Source organism: Columba livia, chromosome 8, assembly GCF_036013475.1.
Source record: "Columba livia isolate bColLiv1 breed racing homer chromosome 8, bColLiv1.pat.W.v2, whole genome shotgun sequence".
NCBI lineage: Eukaryota > Metazoa > Chordata > Aves > Columbiformes > Columbidae > Columba > Columba livia.
Genome location: NC_088609.1, coordinates 14,433,367 through 14,454,397, shown reverse-complemented (window position 1 = coordinate 14,454,397; position 21,031 = coordinate 14,433,367). Strand labels below are relative to the sequence as shown.

The 21,031-nt window shown below is 40.6% G+C and overlaps 1 protein-coding gene and 1 long non-coding RNA gene across 7 annotated transcripts in view; one reads left to right on the top strand and one right to left on the bottom strand.

Moving 5' to 3' along the window:
- Positions 1-14,167, top strand: part of LOC135580107 (uncharacterized) — a 58,994-nt gene extending 44,827 nt beyond the window's left edge. Inside the window, exon 4 of the long non-coding RNA XR_010474284.1 lies at positions 13,912-14,167. This is a non-coding gene — a long non-coding RNA (uncharacterized LOC135580107). The remainder of the gene's footprint in view (positions 1-13,911) is intronic.
- Positions 1-21,031, bottom strand: part of GLIS1 (GLIS family zinc finger 1) — a 196,814-nt gene that overhangs the window by 14,764 nt on the left and 161,019 nt on the right. For 4 of the 6 annotated variants that reach the window (XM_065072105.1, XM_065072106.1, XM_065072102.1 and 1 more), the window contains exons 7-8: positions 17,517-17,649; positions 10,013-10,163 (exon numbers count right to left, since the gene is read on the bottom strand). In XM_065072105.1, the coding sequence (XP_064928177.1) occupies positions 10,013-10,163; positions 17,517-17,649 (284 nt within the window). The remainder of the gene's footprint in view (positions 1-10,012; positions 10,164-17,516; positions 17,650-21,031) is intronic. The other 2 variants (XM_065072104.1, XM_065072103.1) reach the window with 1 other exon arrangement.

Genomic DNA, 21,031 nt, shown 5'->3' with positions numbered 1-21,031 from the left:
CAGTTGTATGCAGTGAGAATCTACTTACTTAACCATGTATTACATAGTGGTGAAACCAGAAGAGCTGTATTCAGTTATCATACACTAAGTTATCACAGGAGTTAAAACTGCTGAAGATACACTACAAGAGTAAGACAGGGTTTTCTTACAAAGTAAACCTGCCAAAACTAGAAACATGCCACTGGAAGATGAAAAATTAAAATGCAGTTTTTTAGATTACAGTGGTGCAGTGGAGGAGCCAGCCTCCTCTCCATGCTGTCCAAGGCCTGGGAGCAACAGGGCACACACCACAGAGAGAAGCAGGTTGGCTTAAAACAAAAGGAGCATTTTGCTCACACAGCATGCCCCGGCCCGTGGCATTCACAGCCACAGCAAGTCGCGGAATCAAACAGAATACCTAGGTTTTTTAAAAGGGACTGAATAATTTAATGGCCAAAACCAACACTTCCATGCTAAGCAAGGGGTAATAAAATCTTGTGCTTCGGGATGTAAACTGATCGCCCAAGGAGTCAGAAAGAAATTCTCTCTCTTCACTCATCATACAACTTCATACGATTGACCAGGTATTGTGGGCTTTTTCAAACTGCCTTTGAAGCACCATGTGTAGGATGGCGCTGAAGACATAATAGTAGTCTTGAGGGACCTATGATTTCAGGTGGAACTGCAAAGCTAATGCGTTCCTCACCTGAGGATGCATCAGCAGACAAGTAAAAGGACTAATCAGAAAAATCTTGTTTATCTAATACCTTAATTCACACAACCGACAGAAAACTACCAGCAGAACTCATCCTAACTCGATAACATACATTGTCTGTGATACCGCACACATTTCTGTACCATGCTAAACACCGTGTTAAAACACTGTCTTAAAATATTCAGCTTCACAGCTCTCCCTAAGGGAATCTCTTGAACTCAGAGGGGAAACTACCCATGAAGGGTCATTAAATCAAGTGTTAGATATGGACAATGGGCCAATTCCTCACTTCTACTGCAAAGCATTTGTCACTCACATCAATGGAAACTCACAGCAATCTGGATCTTAATAAAAAGATTTTTAAAATAAAAAAAAATTAACAGTCAAAACATAGATTATGTTAGTCTTCTCTATCATTTTATAAAGTGCATACCTTTAAGAATCTCAAACAGAAATCCTAGAAAGACTTCTACGTAAATTTTCTTGTTGATCCTGTTTTAATAATGTATTTTGGATTGTGAATGTTCATATTAAATTGCAAGGCATATATGAAGGAACTATCTAGCTAAGCCACGAGTTAACAGTGATCTATAGAAAAGACACCTAATGGGTTAAAAGTACCATTATCTTGTTTTAGAAGCTGTTATCCTGCCTCCAGTTTCAGCCTCCCCAAGCAGACAGTGGTGTATAAGAATTTGTGTATTTTCACCATGCACACCAAATGTCTTCTTCCAATACTATTGCAACGTAAAGAACCAAAAAATACATACATATCAACACTTATTTTTTTAAGCTTTCTGTCAAGATGTATGTTTTCTATGTTGATTCACAGTAGTTAGTCTAAGTAAGAATTATTTTTACACTTTGCTTCAGCCAGTCTTTGTTCAATAGCAGTTTCTGGACAAATTAACATAGAATAAGAAATTATAAAGGCAGATTTTAAGCTGTGTTAAGATGAGCTTTTTCATGATCTAGTTGATCATCTCTTGACTTGTAAAAGCTACACGCAGTATATTTAATTGGTAAATACTAAATGGAACTGAAAATTGAAAAATAATGAAAATAAATTCAAACTAAGTTTCTTGAATGAGTGGGAATGAAGTATAACCACAGAATAGACATATCTAAAATAGGAATGTTTCCAATGTGAAAACTGTCTGTTTTTTTTCTTTCTATGATGTGATGGTCTGATTGGCAGATTCCTCAGCTAGACAAAAAACCCTCGACCCATATCCCATTGAGTTCAGTGGAAACACAACCGAATCCAGACTGAAAAACATCTGTCCTTTATCTCAAATAAATTTTTGTATATTTTTGGTTATAAAACCATTCTGTAATACAGTTCTCATGCATAGCATATCGCCATATCAAACAATCTTGACTTCGAGAATTATGCGTAACTCATATTAAAATGAAGAAAAGTATACGATAAAGCACCAGAGTGAGAAGTACAAAGCAAAGAAGCTCCATGTTTTATCTTAAGTGACTTGTACAGTATTGCAGCTAGTTACAGAAACCTGAAATTTTCCATGAAACCAGGTTCTACCAATAAATTCAGCACGCCAACCATTTCATTCACAAAATCTCTCCCCTAAGCATTATAGTTACTTATATTGTGAGAAAGTCCAATTCAGTTCCAGGACCTGGAGATTTTCTTTTTTTTAATGGAAAAAAAAAAAAGTTAACACTGATTTTCATCTCTTCCCATAATATTAAAAATGATGTGTAAAGCTCTGCTAATCTGGTCTCTGGATAGCGCCCAATCTCTTGCCACGTGTTTCTGTTCTGGGTCTTGCCCTACGGGAATTTCTGTCAGCACATGCTCAGGAAACAGTTATACCGTTCACTTTTCTAAGACTTTTTTTTTAAGATGGACTCTATCTGAAGTTTGGTGAACCTTTGCACTAATCATTGCCAGGTGCCTCTGGCTGCATTTCTGGAATGCAAGGAATCTTTTCCTTCTCTCTCTGTTTCTTCCATTCTCCTCTTCCCCCCCTCTCCATGATAAATAATAAATCCTTCATTGCGGATCACCTTGCTGGGCATCATTGCATTTTATCACACTTTTCTATGAACAATGAGCAAACAAGTCACTGGGCTGTGACACCCTGCCCTTCTTACAAGCCTCAATCTCTGCTCTGCGACTGCAAGACACGACACTGTGTTTCTGTTTTCCTCCTTTCTCGCTGTGCTTCCGGCAGCTCAAGTAGCTGCTGTCCAGAGACTCGGGCTCTATTCCTCGCTCTGCTACTAAGGCAGCATATGACACCTCCGCATGTAACATCTTTCAAGCAGGACGGAGGCCATGTCAGCCTTTTCCCAGCTTCTAGTGCATACAAGATACTCTCTTTCATTCCAAATACTGCCTTGAATTACATGAATCCAGTTCTGCACCTTCACTCACCCACGCTCTGAGCAGTGTCAACAGACACCTGTGCAATGAGGGCAGAAGCTCTGAGGAGCAACATGGAGAACGATACCATGGGACCTTTAACGTGACTGGAGAGTCTTAGGTCATCTCATTGCTTCAGAATATTTTTAGTAATACTAATCAACTGTGATATGAAAACAGCTTTGGGTTCAAAATTACTTACTGAAATACTCACAATCTTTTCTAACAGAGACACATAAAAGTCTCAGTTGGGCTTAAAACATAACTCAGTGTATTGTAATTAATTTCACTATTTACACAAAGACTCACACAAATACGCAAGCACAGTTTTTCTATGTTAAATGAGTACCTCTACAATTGTTCTGACCTGATATGTGCGATTTCTGCCAAGCAGTTAATCACAGTGACCATTATAGGGACTGTGCCAATCTAAAAGACATTTTTATTTATAAGGGTTTGTTCAATAATGTTCTTTGAAATGAAACTGATGACTCACTACAGTGGAAGCTGCTACACGTAAGGGAAATCTGAAAACTTATTCTTGCTAACCATCTAGCAGGAAAATGTATTTCAAAAGTAAAAAAAGTCCTTACCAATGTGGTCAGAGAAATACAAAAAATATTTAAATAAAGAGCGCTGCCTTAGGTTCACATGATTGCCAGGAAGTCAATTACAAAGACATGCAATCAAACACAGATATTGTCTACTCAATATTTTCTGGCATGAACTGCATGCTTGACTGATCTATCTTATTTTTAGTCATTTAAGACCATTATTCTCTGGCAAATATGCAGCAAGATGCTTCTAGGTGCAGGTAGATTCTGTATAGGTAGCCGATGCCTGCTTTCTTCAAGTTTACAGTCTAAACGGCACTCTACCAAATAGTGGGAGATATTAAGTTATCATTTGTTATACCATGATAAATTATTGTGTTTGGGGTATATGGTTTACATCTAACTTCAGAAGTTTCACTTATAAAAGGAAAAAACAAAATTAAAAAAAAAAAAAAGAAAAAAAAGGCTTTACAGATAAGTGTAAATTTAAACACAGATAAAACCAGTAATGGCTAAAATAATTAATATAATGCAGAAGAGCTGTGGTTGAATCCGTCTTAAATGTTTCCTGAGTTCCTCTAACCAACTCCTTTATTCTCCCACCTTCTCCTGTAATTCTGTTGTTGTTTGCTCTAAGATAGTTTTGTTTACAGTGTCTCCTCTAGGCAGGCAACACCGCGCTTACCGTGAGACCCACTGCTGAAGGCTCTCCCGTGAATGTCAGTTCAGCCCTTTCAGAAACACAAATTAAATACATGCCCACCTATTTCTGCTGATGACCAAACAATATTTTACCCCATGATCAAGCGCTAAGTTATTCTTAACCACATATTGTTGAAGTAAGCCTATGCTAATGCTAATTTTGCTTTAAGTGGGGGAAAACTGTATAAGACTATCTGGACATGATTACAAATGAATTCTGATCACATTTTCTACAATGAGATAAATGACTTGGGATTTGAAACCAGATGCTTTTAATTACTGATTTTCTTTGTTACATGAACCTCAGCTCCACACCTGTACATTGTTCTTTCTTTGGACAGATGTACTGATGCCTCTTTTGCGTGCTCAGATCCATAACACTGAGATAAATTATGATGGGTTCTTGGCTTCCTCCATTGAAAATGTTTTCAGCTGTCAGAGATATCTGTTTCTTGTTATTGGTTTTAGTGCTTTTGAAAGAAAGACTAAAACACTGACTTGTGTATTCTATTATAAATGAAGAGTATTCTCCAGTGGAATCCACAATGAACGAATGATGTATCTCCTTGGTCCTAGGAAGTGTTATAAAAACTGTGTAGGTATTTAGTTCTCCAGAGTACTTCTAGACAGTAAAAGTTTGTTTCCTACAAAGATTTTAGAAACATGCTAGTTACTACTCAATTTATTTATATGAGTTCACAAACTTAAAGATGAATGAAATTTAGACGTAAGTACTTAGACACCTAATTGTCACTGAAAGTAACGAGAATTAGGTACACAAATGTATTTTCCTATCTGGCCATGCATTCTGGCATTTAAAGGAGTTAGCACAACCTACTGAAAAGAATCTCCCCCATTTCTTTTACTGGTTTGGAGGAGATTTCTTCAGTCTTATCCCAGAAATATTCAGGCTCCAGAAAGGTAGCTGCTTGCAAACAGTGAAACTCCTACAGCCACAATTTGCGTCTGGTTCCATCTGATGAGCAAGCACCCACCAAACCCTTTGTACACCACCATCACCTACCAGCCAAGCTGAGGCCAAAAGCAACTCACAGAGCAGAGATGTGGGGTTGGTGGAGGGTGCTTCCTCCCAGCTCATCACTCACTGGGGACAGGCAGGAACACACGGCCAGGCTCCTCTTTGAAATGGCAGCACTTGATGCGGTCCTGGCCGTGCTTGTAACAGGGCTGAAAGGTGGCGGGGGTAGCCGGCTTACACTCTCTTATTGCCTCAGTTTAACATGGTAGTAGTACAAATGAAAATCTAACACACAAGATTTTTATCCTGCATATTTGTTTTCAACCTTAAAAATATCAGGAATTTAAAATGTGGTGTTCTCTGACTGAGCAAGAAGGGAAGCTCTGTGTACCTTGTGTTACTTTACTTAAAGAGAAATTAAGGACTAAATTTTTAACAGAGAACTCTTTAAGTATTTCTGTGGCATTTAAATTAACAGGTGCTAAGGAGCAAGCAAACAAAAATTCTGATGTTTAAGCAACCTGATGAAAATGTCTCTTTTCACTTGATCGTTTTTAAGTCCTGTTTCTTGTGATTTTGTGCCGGTAAGTGGCTCTTCAGGGGGGTCTGGAACATGGTTTGAACTGGTTGCAGTTAGCTGCTGAGAAGCCCAGGCAAAAGCAAGTTGTGTAAGCTCTGCCCTCTACCTTTGATTACTTAATCCTTTATATTAAAGGCTCACAAGATTGGATTCAGAGTTCTTACCAATCATAGCCAATGGCCATGTCTTAATCCCACTAGTTCTTCATTTACTGATGTGTTTGCAGAGTAGCAAGACCTAAATTACCATAGGAATATAAGAAAAGTTTCACTTTCCCTTGGAGACACATCACCTTCCCAGTAAAGTTATTATTTGTCAGTACTCCCAGCTTCTTTGGAGAACAGAAGTGCTGTTTGTTATGGGTGACACAAGTGACAGAGGGCCTCACAGTCACACATAGAGGGACCGTGTTCAGATCCTACAAAGTGACCTTGTTAGGTCATTAAACTAAATTGCAGCAAATCCCTAACTTGGTGCCACCACTCAAACTCACTTAACTGTAATCATATCAGTTTCATTTAGGCTGATAATTTATCACACTAAATAATTTAAATTGGAATTTACAGAGATAGTTTACAAATGAAACTAAGTACCTTTTTAGATTACACAGATAATAACAGCCAAAAAAATAGTAGAAAGAATGCCAAGTGAAACATCTGCATAAGGTTTAATACTAAAACCTGTTTTTCCATCTTCGTACTGCTACAAATCAAAACAGGCTATTTTTGCAAAGGGCAAAATGAAACCAAGTAAGACATTATACATGGCATGTGCTGCAAGAAATGCTAAAATAACACTTTGTTACCTGAAATAAAAAATAAACATATATTTAAACCTGGATCATGACAAGCCCACTTTCTGGATGCCAAATTATTTCTCAGTCACACACTTTTAGTTTAATTAATATCAATTTAAGTAAAATTTTTTTTTGGTCTAGCATGCACTTCATACCAGAATTTCAAAAACTACTCTCCAGATTGTATCAAGCCAGTATAAATACATTTGGTAATGAAGTCAGATTTTGTTAGAACATTTTCAAGTGAATTAGATAATTTTGTCAAACTATTTAAAAGTCTTAGCAAACCATTTGGGAAAATTGACTGCTGCACTTAGTATTGACTTTGGCAAAGGATGGTATAACAGGGCGCATTTTTTAAGAAAAAGCCTTTAAATCAAATCCTGAATCTTATGTCAAATTTGAGTAGACTATTTGTACTCTGCCTCATGTAGATTTTGGCATCTTGCATATCTGATGACTCAGTAATTAGATTTCTTGATAGTAATCATTTGGTTCATTCCACGGACTTAAACTACGCAATCCAGTCTTGTCATCGTACTGATTCACAGTATAGAAATTCTTTGCATTTACTTAAACCCGAATGCTGAGACAGCTGACAAATGAGGCAAAACATTATATGTGTGGCAGGAAGCTGGGGCGGTTAATATGAAGAAAGACAGTATTAGGTGTTTCTTTCGTATTGTAAACCATATATATTTTATATGAGTAATGGTGTACTGCTATGAACTGGCAAAGGTTTCACAGTTCTGTAATTCAGTGGCTCCATGCATTAGATTATGAAGTGATTTTGCCCAGTTAGATGGATGAATGGTTTAAACAAAACTGCACTAAATGAAATTCAAGGGCTATTAGTTCACACTAAGCTTTCTGTATTTGCACTTAAAATGTCAGTTGTGGGTTTTATTTCAGCAGTCATTAATAATGTAAGCATAAACAATTAAAATACAGCAAAAGTATCTTGGACGGGGTATGACAGCGCTGAATGCAGATTATTTTGAGTTTAGAAAATGGCATTTGAGATGATGAAAAATTCCAAATAATTATGTCATGAAACTAGACACCCTGTTTTCAAATAACTATTCAAAAATACATTCCACTCTCTCTTTCCTGATGTTTGGTTCATGGTTAGAAATCTGTTATCCTATCACTTTTACTTTTTGTCATAGGATATTAACTGTAGTGTTTCTGCAAAGAATTTACATTACTTAAGCATATAAGCACTGAGACAATTACTCAGCCCTGTTGTCCCCTCTGAGAAAGAATACTTATGCCACTAGAACGGAAAACAGCAGAGGCAATTCTGATGTAAACTTTGTGCTAAGAAAATGATCAAAATATCCATACAAGGAGCTCAGTGAGAAACTCAGTTCACTCAGCACAGTGTTTCTGTGCCATACTCTGGCATGGAGACATGAGGGCACCACAGAGAATTCACCTGGGAGCTTCAGACCCCTCGAACTGGAAAACCATCTGTTGCCCTCATTCTGGTCAACTCTTTGCTTTCATTGCTTATTAACAGTACTAAAACGTGAAGTGCCTTGGAAACAAATCCACCTTACTGACAGCCTATTAAATGCTTCCCATCCTTAATTTATTTCATTCTTAGTTGGTGTTTTTTGCCTTAACTTCCCTAGGAACCAACTCAGGGAGGAAACAGCTGAGCAGCATCCTGGGCAGCAGTGAGAGGAAGGGATCCTACTGCCCCAGGCTCAGGTAGTCCCATGCTGCAGGGAAAGAATAGCTCCTGGGTTACTTTCCTTTTGAACTGTCTGTCTCCATTCCTCCTGTTTGCACTCCCTGCCTTCTCTGCAAAGAAAATGTCTTATTTATCTGGTATAACTTCCACCTAAATCAGCATGTCCAGTGACTCCCATGGCCATGACTCTGCCACGGGCAGAGAGGAACTGTCAGGCATGTGGGTGGTTGGGCAGGGAAGGAGCAGGGTTGGGCACAGACATCTTACGTGACCTTTTCAATACCTGAGGGACAGAGCAAGTTTACAATGGGCAGATATGAATCATACATTGGGAGGGGGCACTGGTACCTGCTGCTGGCATAGGTCAGAAGAGATGGCTGAAGGAGGAACAGGGTGTAGAAGTTAAGCTTGGTACAGCATTCATTACCCAACTAAGAAAAAGAATGGAGTAATTTGTTCCTAACTGAATTTCCTCAATTAGATTGTTCTTCACTACTCCAGGTGTAATTTTCCTTACCATGCCCTTTCCATACCACATACCCTCTGCCTTCTGCTTGAAGTATACAATTAGAAACTTTCTGGGCTTCCCTTTCCCCATAGAAAAGAAGGGATGGGTCAGTTACTAGACTAGGATGGAAAGACTCTACGCTCATTTGCTGTATTTTCTAAAGAACACCAATGTATTTTTAGGAAAAAAACTCTCAAATCAGAGTCCATTCCCTGTCCAAAGCGCTGGGAAGAAAAACTGTAAGTTTGATATTTAACTTGCATAAGTCAAAAAAATTCTGAGCAAAAAGATTTGAGCAGAATTTGGTGGCCTACAACAAACCTTTACTATTGAGAAGATGTTATGAGGTTCTTGAGCAAACAGTGCTTTAGAAATATCAGATACTGTAACAATGAAATCTATACAATCAATGTGAGCATACCCCTCCCTGATGGGGAGCTTACTGGCTAATGCCTGCTGCTGAGAGAAGTATTAAGAAAATCTCAGAGAGAAAGGAAGTGAGAAAGCCTGCTGCTCTGATACCAAATCAGTCTTACTAAGGCAAACACTGCCTTGTTGCTGAGTGAGTCATAGTTTGGGTTTTTACCCGTTGAGAGATTTCACGTTTCAGCTGAGAAAAGTCATCAAGGAAGTCATCAAGGAAGAATTAAACCAACCAACCAACCCTACCAAACCAAAAACCAACCAAACGAAACCCAACCCAACACCAGCCAACCAAAAAAAAAAACCCAAAAACAAACCAAAAAAACACCCCACCAAAACCAACCAAAAAAAACCAAACACCAAACAAAAATCCCCACCCTGAATGGAATCTCATACTATATGGAATTACATGCTATGAAGAAAGAAACCTCTCTGTGTTTTGTTGAAGGCAAGGACAAAGCCCTGAGCAACCGGATAGTAATGTCAAAGTTTGCCCTGATGTGCACAGGGGTGGATGACATGACCTTCTGAGGTCCCTTCAATACGAAATTATTCTATTATTCTAAACCAAAACAAATTGCTTAGTTTGGGACAATGTTTTTCATTTGAACAGCATCCATGCAAAGTAAAATAAACAATCATTCATTATTATGCCAGACAGGCCAAGCATGTTTCACACACATACCCTTCCCTGGCACTCTCCAACGGCGACTGATGGTGATGTGGACTGGAAAGGGTAGAGTCGAGTGGATGGTGTCTTGAAGGGATGTCATGAGGAGGAGGCAATATACCTGGTGAGGGACCGTTATGGTTAGCGCTGGAACCACTGTACATGCCTGTGAACACACACCGTTTTGCAAAATAAAATGAGCAAGGAAAGAAGCATCCAAGCAAGTCCTTGAAAGTCCCCAAGTTCTTCCCTATTCTGCACTCAACCCTGAGACACTAACACACAGCAGCTCACTTCTGTTGGGGAAGTTATAGTGGCAGGGGGAGTCACCTACTCAGATATGCAGTGCCCCAGTGAATACTGCTGTGCTTGGAACAGCACTCAAAGCTCTAGTAAGGTGCTTTGACACGTGTGTCTCCTGGTCAGGCAATCCATTTCTTCCTTGCTGTGAGCGCAGACCTGTAAGCACTGCTCCTAACAACTGGCAGGACTTGGCAGGACTCTCACCCTGCATTCACCTGCTTCTAAGTGAGAACCCACAGTGCTCAGTTGTTTCCAGCACGATGGAGCTCATATTGACAGCAGAGCAGCACATCATACTTACCAACATCACATTAGAGATTTAACTCAGAGCACTGTTTGTGTAAGAGGGACCAGGGCCTGGGTTTTATCGTTGTTCATGCACTCAGACACTCTAGGCTACCTGGGGTCAGGGCCTTGACACTGACTTTTGGGTGAAGGCTGCACTGAGGGCCAGTCTCTGTAATGAGGGGAGATCGCAGGAGTGCTCGCTGCCCAGAGTTCCAAATGCCATTTGCAAATGCCACCCTATAGCAGGAAGAAAAAAGGGCCGGCTGCTAGTAAATTCAATTATTGGAAAAGTCTACTCCTTCTTTACTCAGTTTCTCTTCCTAAAATTTGCCTACAAGACATCGCCTGGATTTTTGCCCCCCCCCCCCCCCCCCCCCGCCCCGGGCATGTCTCCCAGGGAATCTGCACGCAGATGGGGACTAGAGCAGCTGCTCACGTTACATTCTGAAGACTGTGGGGAGAAGTTAAGTTTGTCACCTCCCACAGTGTCCAGCCACACAGCACACAGACCCCACACTCCCTCTGAGGCCTAGTTTCTTTGCCTTCTCTCCTCCCATAGCATTCGCCTTTCCTTTCCCACTCATTGTGTGCAGAGCTACACATTCAGAAGACAGCTGTGCGCCAGCTATGCTTGGCTGTGTCCCGTGTCACTGACAGGATTCACGATGGCACTTCTCACAAACCCTCACAGTGACACGGAACAAGGCAACACGAAAATCTGGAGCCGTGGGGAGTGTGTGACAGCCCTCTGGGCAGATAAGCAATGGCTGAACATCAGCATCTGTTTCTGTGCGATTGAAGAGAACGACTAAGGCAAGATTCCAGCCACCTTTGTCAGGGACTTCAGATGAGTCAAAAACCTCTCATGAACAATAAGTCCTCAGCTGTTGACAGATCTAAAGCAACAAAAATGAACCGCATCATCTCTGTCTCCTGCTAGACAGACCATTTGTCAGCCAGCCAGTGAAACCAACTTGCTTTCTGCACTGAAAGCCAGACAGAAGAGGCTTTAAGAAGTCAGATGTTCCCAGGTGATGCTAGGATTTATTTGTCAAAGCTTCTTCTGATACCAGTAGGTCAGTAGCTAGGATGCTACACTGTGAAAATGTTTTCCACGGGTGGCTTCAGTCCATTTAATAATACAATAGTTTCCACTTCCCCCCAAATCCTTACCGTTCATATGTTCATTATCAGGCTTCGACAGATGAACCAAATACCAATTTGACCTTGACTGTACAGTGTCATTTCACACTTCAGCTCTCTTTCCTACAACATGCAGTTCAGGTATACTGGCAGCACAGCCTGGAGGAAACTCCTGAATCTAAAAAGAGACATTTGTGCTCTCTAAGCTAGCAGACTATTACTGGCCTCTGTCAGTAACTTGTCCAGGAAGTTCAAAACCTGTCAAAAGGCAGTTTTAGCAGTGTGATGGCCAGTAAACATACTCAAATGTTTTATCTTACAATCCTACCCATGAACAGTTCACGAATGTTTAAGAGGTCTCTCCTGGCCCCTTCCTTACTACCTCAGCTACTGATGACAGTTTCAATTCTTTGTTTGAGGTGGACGAGAAGGACAGAGGGTGTCCAAAATTACTTGGGTGGACACCCATTGCCCACTCTTGGGCTTGCATACATGTCTAGCTGTGAACCTCCTCTCCTACTCGGAGTAGGGCTTCTTCCATCTACCCTTAGTTTATCCATCGTTTGACTTACTGATTACACCTTCTCTGGAAAAGGACCCTGCTTGAAGCATGTGTGTGCTGAGGCTTGTAGGGTTTGTTCATCCATGAGTTTTCCTCTTCCTACATCTTTATTTAACACAATGCCCTCAGTCACGCTGGGTTTGATACGTGGTGTCTCTTGTCCTCACATTTCCCCAACCCCCTTTCCACACCGCAGCTTGTGCTGCCTCAGCCCAGAACCCACTGACACCCCCTCTCCACAGCATTGCTCGATCGACAGCCACCACAACATCAGCTGAAGCATGTCAGGGTAAACCCAGCTGTCCCCAGATCCTCTGTGACACTTTGACACATACGGTGCTACACGTGTGCTGCCTGCAGCCCAGCCACGCAGCGTGTGTCACAGCCGAGCCCTGCCTGCCTCTCCCGCACTGGGAACACTCATTCTGGGTGCCAAACTCTGGTATCCAGCTGCCAGTGTTCATGGAACTTGTCAGAATTCAATTATCTCTGAAGTGTTTGTCAAATGTGGTTGAGCTTGGCTATTGGATTGAAAAAAATAATGTGAGGAAGAGGGCTGAGATACATGTGGACAGAGAAATGACTGCAAAAGCTTTGCTTCCTAAGGAAATGAGACCAAACTCTGAGTGCTGGTTTGTACGTGGTGTACCCCTCAGACACGGGGCCAGTGCGAGGCACGGGGGGACTGCAAGGCTGCTCTGGTGTCTGGGCTCGCTGGTGAGCATCTGAGGGGGCACAGCCTACCAGCTGGATGAGGGCTCCATCGCACCTGAAGCTGCTGGAGAGTGAGGAAGCTGAAACAGGAGCCAACACAGACAAATACTCAACTCTATTGTTCACTTGCTACACTTGCATGGGATGGCTGCCTGTAATTAAGAGTGCTTTGAGGGCCGTGTGGCACACACAATGGAAGATGAGATTAACTATGAGATTCCATGTGAATCTGCAATAAGACATTAGTCATTTCTGTTGAGTCACTGAGAACCAAATCAGTACTTACTTAAAATTAAAGGTTGTTTATCTTACACAGTAAAAAACAAGGGCACTCTAACAGAATGTTTACTTCCTTCAGAGGGACAGACCTGTCTCTGGTCATGGGCAACGTGCAGGGTGTACTGTACTACACACTATGCATGCTGTCAGCCATTTATGCTGCTACTGGAATTCATTTCGACTGTAAAAAGCTTTGATTGATATGCATATTTTTATTCCAGAATTAAGACACTCAAAGTTTGGGGCTATTGTCGCTCTGCATGACTACCTGACAGCATGTTCATGGGTGTTAAGCGGGCAGATGGTGCTTTTAGAAGGAAATATTGACAGTGGCGGATTATCAGCAAAGAGAGAGAATGAACTGCCTTGTTCAGGGAAGCAGGAGGTACCCGCCGATACAAGGGTGTATAAGGTCCTTCCCACTGCCAAGTCCTGACAGTAGGGAAGAGCAGCTTGAGGGGAGAGAAATGCTGTCTTTGCTGCATGGATCTTTTGCCCAGGGAACCAAGTGTCTCTACAATGGGAGAAGTCAAGGAGGGAGGAGCAGTTGCTGTTCCAGCCTCAGTATAATTTTCAATGCTTCTAAAATGTCTCTTCATTTAAAGTTTTTCTTCCCTTTTTTCAGCAGTGAGTTATCCTGAGTACCTGAAGTCACACAGAAGCCTTTGGAGTGTTCTGAATGACCTCTCCTGCAAGTGCAACCCATTTCAGGACTGTGCACCCTGGGCCTCTTCAGGCATTGACCATCTTGGATTGTAAATATATGTAATCAATCAATATTTTAAATAGCTTGGCCTTTCACCTTAACATCTGTTGCCAAAACAGTACTCTGAGCATCTGTGACTCGCAGCTTTTCTTTTCCCCAGCTTTATACCAACTGAGACCAGAACAACAATAATAATAAAGGCCCAGAGGAAATGCCTGAGTGGAAGTACCTGAGTGGAGAGAGTGGGGAGAGTGATAAGAGCTCTTGGGCACAGCTAGAGTTGAACCTGTGCAGCCATGAAGCATCTTAGTTAAAAGCAGAAAAAAGGAGGGAGATCTAAGCGAACAATGGGTTCCTCTGACTGCAAAACATTCTTTTGCTCACTGTCTTACCCAGTCCCAAGCACAAACCTTCTTTGAAGTTGGACACAAGGGATGGGAGCTTATTAAATATTTCTTTTTTTTTATTTTCTCTGTGATTGGCTTTCATCCTTGACATATTTAAAATGTGCTTTAACTTGGAGAAAGAAAAAACTGAAACTCTTCAGGAATCCAAGTGATCCCTAAAGCCCAGAGCTCTGCACAATAATAATGTGGTTTCTTTGAAAAAAAAAAAAAAGGAGGGGGGGGTTGGGAAGCCCTCAAAACAAAAACCCAAACCATGAACATTTTCAGATTTTCAAGTGGAATGAAGAGGCCATAATATACTGTACTTATCCATATATAACCTAAATAGAGCATTATAGTGGATTTCTCCAGAAATATTACCTCTGCTTATTTGAAAGAGCAAATGTGTAAGCATTGCAAACTGTAGGTTGTAGCAGGAGTGTCCTTATGCTTTAGTTCTGTAAGGAACAGCACTTTAGTTTATATGCTCTAAACAATGACAGAGGAACAGTTTTGCTTAAGCAATTGTACTACACATAGCATGAAGCAACTTCATTTTAACTGTAAGACAATCTTTTGACTCTTGATTTATTTTCCCTGGCATGTTTTCATACTGTGCATGTGATGGGGTCTCATAACGGGGTGACCTGATGGGAATATCAGGGAAGATTTACTAGGTTTTTTACAACATCCTGGTGAGGGATTGATACAATCAACAAAGAAATCATATCAGAAAAAAGCCAGTATTATTGATAGATAAAATCCTTAATTTCACAAGAGGTTCTCAGAAATGACACTGAGAGGCTTAGGGATGATCTGTTTATCTGTAAGCTAATAACTTTTTTCCTGTTTTATTGTTATCACTTGAAATCTGAGGCTATTTCTGAGGCTCTTAAGTGCAGCCTGTTCTGAGGGACATTTCACTGGTCTTTCCTGTGCTGCCTGGAAGTGAGAGGGCAAGCCATGCTGCAACTATGCTGGGCTGTAAAGGTGGAGAGCACAGGCCACGTGCTGCCCTCGCAGATCTTAAGAGTGCCAATGACAAAGGCAGAGAATAGAAATCATCCCTCCAAGTCCCTGCAGCTTCCTGCCGCTTTTCAAGGAGCCACATATAAGCCATGAGTGCAGACTCCCAGGGGAACAATACTAGAATGATGGGTTATTTCCCTTTCTACTCCATTCTGTTCACCAGTTACACTCCAACATTTCAGTGTGTCTTGAACTAGAGAGTAAGAGTTGTCAAGCAGGATGAGTTTTTAGTTTTTAAGATTTGGAATGAGAAGAAAAGCAGGAGATTCTTGCCTAAGTAATTTGTAGTAGTTCATTATTTTGGTTTTAGAAACCAAAATATATTATTAAAGTGTATCAGCTCTTCCCTTGGTGTAGGGGAACTAGCACAGGCATTTCTGTTTTCTAATCCCAGTTTACCATTGTATTTCTCTAAACCTCAACCAAAATAAGCTAGGGTTTGTCTGGAAAGCTTATACTCAGTTACTAAATCAATTTAAAAACTTATTTAGCAATATCAAGTAAAGCCTATCCTCCACAGTGGAACTGAAAGAGAATAAACTACATCTTATATCAAGATAGATAAATTTAGCACTAAGCTAAATTGTTTTATGAATAATGCTGGATTTTAATAGCACTGAAAATTTTCTTGTATTGACCAAGTTTCAAAGAAAAGTTTAGAAAAGTGGCATCTCCACCTTTTTTTGTCTCACCTTTGCTCTGCTCTGCAATCCAAAGACTTGCTCCTATAGGGAAAGGCTGAGAGAGCAGGGTTTGTTTAACCTGGCAAAGAGAAGGCTCCAGGGAGACCTTATTGTGGCCTTTCAATAGTTAAAGGGGACTTATAAGAAAGATGGGGACAGATTTTTAATAGGGCCCATTGCAATAGGACAAGCGGTAATGGTTTTAAACTAAAAGAGAGTAGATTCAGGCTAAAGATAACGAAGACATTTTTTGCAATGAGGGTGGTGAGACCCTGGCCCAAGTTGCCCAGAGAGGTGGTGGATGCCCCATCCCTGGAGACATCCCAGGCCAGGCTGGACGCGGCTCTGAGCAACCTGAGCTGGTGAAGATGTCCCTGCTCATGGCAGGGGTGGCACTGGGGGAGCATGGAAGAGCCTGTCCAACTCAAACTATTCTATGATTCCATGATTCAAACTGTCCTCTGCCAAAGTGTAGGCTTTGCAACTCACTGATACATGTCATGTTGCTGAAGCCAAGAATAAAATAAATAAGAAAATTTGAAAAGGGGCTAAATAGTTACATGGGCAGAAAGAGATTTGAGAGGGGAAACAGCTAAGTTAAATGTTTGGCACTGTAATCTCTAGAATCAGTGGAAGGATATGAGTGCCTTCACAGGGTGAGGCAGATTGCAGTTAAACCGATGGCCTTGGAGAGTTCCTCTTTCTCTCTACTGGCTAAACACAGAACCTGGGATTGTTACATCCCTGATTCAGGATCCTCTGCTGTGGTTCCAAAGTTGTGAATCTAGATCTTATTTTCAGCAGAAGGGAATGGAACCGCCTTTTTCTGTTCATTTAAAATGTACAGAACAGTCTAAGGTTGCTGAAAGGGGCCAGCTCTTGTTCAAACCACAAGAAAGACAGACAAGAAGGAATGAAAGAAAGATTAAATACCAGAAAACAGAATTAAAACAACATGTTTGACATTTCAAATGCAAGCTTTCGCCCCATTCATACATCACCATAGCATTTGTTGTAATCACACAATGCATGATAACACACAGCCTCATCAGCTTTTCCGAAGCTCCTGAAGAACTGGAAAAACCTTATTGCCGCATGCATCTGTCTTTGCTAGAGCACTCGTTTGTCTTTAGCAAAGCTCATGGACCTGCATTTTGCTGAAGCCAAAGCAAACTTTTTAAAAGAGAACAAAATGGATGGAGGCTGACTTTCAGCAGGGCTGCCGCCCGCTTCAGGTGACATTATTACAAGTTTTTTGGCTGACTAACTCTGAAAAAAAAAAAAAAAAGTCAGGTCTTAGCAAACAACTCGCAAAATTATTTAATTTTTATATTTTTTTTTTTCAAATCAGCCCCATAAGCTTTTCTCTTTCTAGTCCTGTATTATATGACATACTTAGCACCATACTTACTAGAAGTTTTCTTACCTGTAATTAAATCATGATGACCTACGGATCTACCACATTTTCCATCCAAAATGTGTTGTGAAGATGTGTGGAGTTGTTGTATAGCTAAGCATTCACTTAGTACATCTTGTTCGATATCGGTACATGAATTTAGCTACAAGAGGAGGATAAAGAAACATTTTACTTCAAAGTAAACCAAATGACTTCTAATTAAATTAATCTATCTTTGCTTAATTATTATGTATAAAGGAAGGAACAAAACATCATTCCTAGTAACTCTGTGTAATTAAGGATGTACCTATTACTTGGTATTTTTAACTAGAGAGAATTCTGGTTTTCTTAAGCGCACAAGGTAAGTGTGCTAACCTTAAATCAACATCAGTTTGCTTCAGAAAATAATGTACCCTGTGCTTCTTCAAAACTTCTTGAGTAATTTAACTGCATATTTTCAGGCTTTCTGTAGATTCTGGGGTTCTGTGACAAAAGGATTGCATCACTCTGTAGCTGTGACACTTGGAAAGACATTTGATAGAGAAAGAAAAGTGTTTGTGCTTATCAGATTAGAACTGGCGGAATAATATGCTGTCAGTAATGTGTAATAGGTATCACCGATATGTCAGCTGTTCTCCATGTAAATTAAAGCTCTGGCAAAAGTGTCTGAAGCAAACTCTTGAAAACCACAATGTCGATCATATTAAAAACAGCAGGAGAGGAGAATTAAGAAAGAAAAGCATTTCTAATTCTCTTTCAAACATGCTGATGTTGCCAAGCTTTTGTCATAATACAGTGCTCACATTACACAAACAGCCATCATATTCTATAGCCATTAATAAATAGTTATTGTCTTTACGTTTACAGTTTTGCATACCGATCTCCCCTGGGTCTGGTTATTCTAAATAAAAGGTCCAGGCAGACCTATTTAGAATTCAGCTATGCAGCCATTTGTTGGTTCAAGATAAACATCTAACATTTGGATCACAAAGTGCATCTGCAGTCAATTAAACTTAAACTACTACTACATTAACAGCTAACTTTCTCCTATTTTGTGCTTGTAAAGCCTTTCAGAACAACCAGATATTACTACTGCACTCACCTTCTATGCTATGAACTAAATATTCAGGATTCCTTTGATGTAAGTCTAATCTCAGGGCATTTTATTTTAGATCAGAGATGGCACATTCTGGTAGCATAGCTGGAGACATGTGGGCAGAGCAGCTTCTTAATTTTTCTTTCTTGGTGAAGTCATTTCCACTCAGAACTCTGGGGAAGCTGACACAGACAACTGCCTTTGCCGAGTTATAACCAAAAATGAGCAAGTACAAATAGTCTTTTGCGCTTTTTCCCAAAGTAGCCTGTCACCGTTTCAATAACACTGAGATTTACTTAGTTGTGAAAGGGATTTTCTCCTATAATATGTTTAAGTGAAATATTTGGGGCGTTTTATTATTTCTTTATGAGTCAGATTTGCTTTGGTCCCTTTTAAGAGAGCCTGATCAAAATGTACTTTAAATCTGCTGCTTTTTCAGATGCCCTTTAAGTTCAAGGAAAAAAGACAAAGGATCAAGTATTCATAAAGTTATCATAGATAAATGAGACAGGAAATCTGAAGATGATTTCAAACCACTGGAGAAGCGCAGATGTAGACTGGTCTACCAAATACAGTGTGGGAGGCAAGGAACTAATGTTATTTTAAGACAGACTTAAAAAGTCTATGGGAGGGTATGTATATGCATTCAGGAAAATTCCTCAAGCTTGAGAGATATGAAACCCTGGATATTTGAAGTCTTGGTACATCCAGGCAGCTTGAGTTTGCAACCTGTGTATAACGCATTGGTCCTGTGTTGATTCTAGGCTTAAGGCCTCCTGTTGCTTATAGAGGATGTACTTTGTGCCCCTTAATGCAAAGTAGGGATTTAGGGTTTTTTTCCCACCTTCCTCTGTAGAACTGGAAACAGGCCTCAGCAGGTGACAGAGTATAACAGTGGGGCCTGTTCCTTTGTCCCAGATGTAAAGGATGTTAACACGTTAATGCAGTCAGCCCAGTACACAGAGCTGAACAAATGATACCCATGTTTGGTATTAGGAAATAATTCCCTCCTTCCTTCCCCCAAGAAATATGTCAACAACCACAGGAAGGAAAGATGGGGGTTCTTTCCTTTGGATTAGGGAGCCTGGTTGCTTTCCACAATCAGATGAGAATATAATATAACAAAATCTTCCTGTCACAATGATCTTGCCATTGCAAAATACTTTGGTGCCCTTCTGACTCTTACTCTCATTGAGATCTAAAGGTCACGCTAGGGAAGCAGTGGGAACTTCGTGACCTGTGGCATGCGAGGCATGTGCACAGCACACCCTGTGGAACCTTGTCAAGTGCTGTAGTGAAACCACATGGCCTGATAGTATAAAACTGGGCTTGAAAATTTGGTGTTCCTTTCCAGTCCTGCCAGGCTGAGAGTTCTGACTGAATGTGATATACACAGAGACAACAACTTGATTCTGTGGATGGGTGCCAGGCATGAACAGTGTTACTGCCAGGCACAAAGATCCTCATGTAGTGAGTGTTTCTTGACTATTTAAAATAGCACGCACAACTCTGGACACTGATATTCTAGGAACTGTTACTTGGGCACCATACACCTGATTAAGAATTGGGGGATAGACAAATGTTCTATGGAAGGGGACCATAAGTTCAGGTCGGTGAATCTAGCATAGTGCAAACTGTAGGGGACATCATTCATGCAGGAGGGAAGTGGCATAAGACAGGGCATGGCTGACAAAAGGATAAATCAGTATGAACTCATCACAGCTGTATTCAAGAACAAAAATAAGATCTTTTTGACATCCATCTCCTCCACAGCTCATCCCAAATTCTGCAACTATGATCACCTGGGTTCTGCTATTGTCTCTTCCCTCCATATGTTCCTCTCCTTGCTCTCCAGTACTTCTAGTTCTTTTGACATTTTTCCAAACTAGCTGCTCCCTAGGTCTATCTCATCAGGCTGTCATTTCTGCTCTGTGCTCCATCCTTTAAACACGCTTTGCTGTCTTATCCATGATGCTCTTGGCAGTGGCGAGGCAGCTGAGGGAAGACGTCATTGCTGCTTATTGAACTAATTGTAATTGCTTGCTAAGACTTGCATTCCCTTCCACTCCTGGGCCTGAAGTATACTCATGGTCTGTTCTGTCACAGATCAGCTCTGTGGGGTCCCAATCATCTTTTTACAAACTGTGTGTACAAATGTGTAATAAACAAGTCTCTGATCCTGGGTTGGTGCCCATAAGCACACCCCATTAATAATGAATTCAGGATTTAGCCCACAGAAACCAAAATACTTGTTTTAATCTAAGAGTAGTGAAAACATAACTAGCAGTCTGGGTTTGAAATTATTTATAAATGCATTTAAAATACAGATGTGGTGGGAAAAGTGGGGGGTTTTCATTCTCATCTATTACAAGTGCTCCTTTCCTGACGTTTCCATAGTATCCTGGCTTAATCTCATTTGTGTTTTAGATGATCTGCAACATGTATTTAC